Here is a 2,854-nt window from a genome sequence, read left to right as displayed (position 1 = left end):
TATATTATTAAGAATATATTTTAATTAATATATATTTAATATTATATTGTTTTAGTATGTTTAAATATGCATAAGGGAAATAAATTTGAATGTATAATATAAATTTATATACTGAATACGCACTATACATTTTCTTAAATAGATTAAATATATAAATGCTAAAACTATATTACTGACGTTCATACAACCAATTCCATAACCACGTTTAGGATCTTGATAATAACTTTCTACAAATCGTTTTGCTATGTCAACAATATCCAAATCTCGTTTCTCAATTAAGGATTCAGCTAGAGAACGAGTCATTGCCGAATCATCTGAAAACTCCATAACGGACTCTATACAATTAAAAGAGGTTTCGTATAAAAAAATTGATTTACAAAACAAATTAAAAATATAGATAAAATATAGATAAAAAATATATATATAGAAAAACAATGTACGAAGTTTGTACGGCAATAATTCGTGCGAAAAATAATAACACATGAGAAATCAACGGCGAGAGAAACTTTATTATGAATAAAAAAAATTTTTAATGAGAATAAATCTAACCTCTAAACTTTATTTCCTCCAACATATCGAGTTTTCGTTGTAAGTAGATTTTCTTGCGACTTGACATGACTTCTCTGTTCTCGTATGGTCTTCCAAGAATATCTCCGACCAAAACGCCCAGCATTGTACCGCGAAATTTATTTTTCAACAATTCCAAGTTCATCTTTAACAATAATTATTTTCCATTTACACTCAGGTGATACTGAATCACTCAGTTATGTATTTTATATTCAGATTAATAATGTCATTATTAAGTGAATAAAAGGAAATAGGCAAATACAGGTTTATGACTTTCCTTGCCAACACCAAAAGAACGTACATTCAATTAAGTTGACGTCACAGTATATCGAATGATGACGTCCGACGCGCATGTGCTGAAAAGAAAATTCATTTATACACTGACTATAGCTACGGTCAAAGGCCGGTATTCATAGTCCGATCTTATATTTAAGATCGTCTTAAGTCTGGTCCGAGGTTGACTTAAGACCTCCTTCAACCAATCAAATAGCTGCGTAGCATTTCAAGCTCGAACTTAGGACGATCTCAAATATAAGATCGGACTATGAATACCGGCCTGAAAGGCGATATTCCCTCTATGGACATTGAAAACGTGGACATGAACTACAAAGCCAATGTCCATGAATGTTCTCAGAGGATAATATATAATGTGTACAATTTCTGGTGTTGTTCCGTGCTATGTGCCGGTAGCACCAGTGCTATCAGTGCAAGATACTTATGTATGTAAATTGATAGTAAAATAAATTATTCAATCGCGAAAGATATTGTAATATTCAAAGATGAAATAAATATTTTTCTATATTCATTGTCATTTATATCTTTTTATTTACAAAACACAAAGTGCCTGCTGTGGGATAAAAATATTTTTAACCGTATTTATATAAATCTTCTTAATCAGCAGTAAACTGATCTTCGATATTTATCAATCATTTTTTTAATTATTTAAAAATTTAATTATTAATACATATATAGAATTTGTCAAATTAATCTGATTCTTCTGAAGTTTTTATAATTAAGACTCGAAAAATATAAATGTTGCAATATATTTTAAGTCTCTTCCTTTATATAAAATATAAAGAATTCATATGTTTCATTTTAATATAGCTAACATTATTCTTATATATTTTTTATTATAATTTTCATAATACTTTTATGCTTAATATCTTATATAATACAATGTACTAAATTATAAAATTTAATATAATTACAAAATAGTATTACTATTAATAGTATTTACTATTAAAAATAAATAGTATTACTATTAATAATAGGTTGTATGCATATTATTAACTGTCTTTTAGTTTCTATCATTTCCAATCACTATACATTTCCATATATTCTCTTCTTCGAGTTCTTGGATTATTATGATTTATTGCATTCCTTTGTGTTAACATCATAAAAACCACTTGTTATGCTTATTCCTTCCTATGGAGTCCATCGGAATACATTGTATGAAAATTTGTTCTCAAGTAGATATTCAAATCATTGTAGTTGCCTTTTTCTATTTTTTCGATTATTGTTCCTTTTTCTTTTATTTTATTTAAAATATTAATATAATTAATATAACAAATATTTATATAATTTTGGTATCTCTCTTAGAGATCTTCCCTAACCGCGTAAATAAATGTCCGAGATTACGTACTATTGTACGTAAAGCTTTTCTTCAGGCCAGTTGAATCTACCTTTCGTTGGTCTTGGCCACTTTCTCGCTCGATCTCTAATCAGAGATAGAAAAAGGAGATAAACACTCCTGCTTTTGCCGATTAATTACTGGCAAATGAGGGTAAGTATTTCACGTTATCGTATATTTATCGTAACGATCGCTCGATTTTACGATCGTTCGTTAAATATTGGAATATAACTTTATTTTAACTCAAATAAAGCCAAATTACTACAAATTTCTATATATTATATTTTCTATTAAAATATAAAAATATAAAAATTCATGTATGTGTATAACTTTTATGATATTACAAATTATAAATTAATTAATTAATCATTTGGCTTTATATTAAGTTAAAGTAAAGTTTAAAAACAATATTTACAAATAAATTCTACGATGAATGAGGTATAAGAAATAAAAATAAAATAAGTACGTTATAAGAATAAAGTAGCATTAAAAATTGATAAAATTATTAATGCGTATTCTTTATTTAATAAATTAGATAAAATCTTTACAAAAAAACTTTCTTTTCTTGATTCTCTTTTTTTAATTATTACTTTAACATATTTTCGCAATAGATGCAAAGCATTTCGAAAGAATTTATTAAATGTTAGGGTCATTGAA

General features: G+C 26.5%; 1 protein-coding gene across 1 annotated transcript in view; it reads right to left on the bottom strand.

The window, feature by feature from the left end:
• LOC112639450 (poly(ADP-ribose) glycohydrolase ARH3-like) overlaps positions 1-882 on the bottom strand; it is a 21,869-nt gene extending 20,987 nt beyond the window's left edge. Inside the window, exons 1-2 of the mRNA XM_025413347.1 lie at positions 550-882; positions 129-335 (exon numbers count right to left, since the gene is read on the bottom strand). Of these exons, the coding sequence (XP_025269132.1) occupies positions 129-335; positions 550-712 (370 nt within the window). The 5' untranslated portion in view covers positions 713-882. The remainder of the gene's footprint in view (positions 1-128; positions 336-549) is intronic.
• Positions 883-2,854: the final 1,972 nt, after the last annotated feature.

The sequence above is a fragment of the Camponotus floridanus genome, unplaced genomic scaffold (genome assembly GCF_003227725.1).
Source record: "Camponotus floridanus strain SB8 unplaced genomic scaffold, Cflo_v7.5 scaffold65, whole genome shotgun sequence".
Classification (NCBI taxonomy): Eukaryota; Metazoa; Arthropoda; class Insecta; order Hymenoptera; family Formicidae; genus Camponotus; species Camponotus floridanus.
Note: the sequence above shows the minus strand (reverse complement) of the source record. Positions and strands in the feature narration are given on the sequence as shown.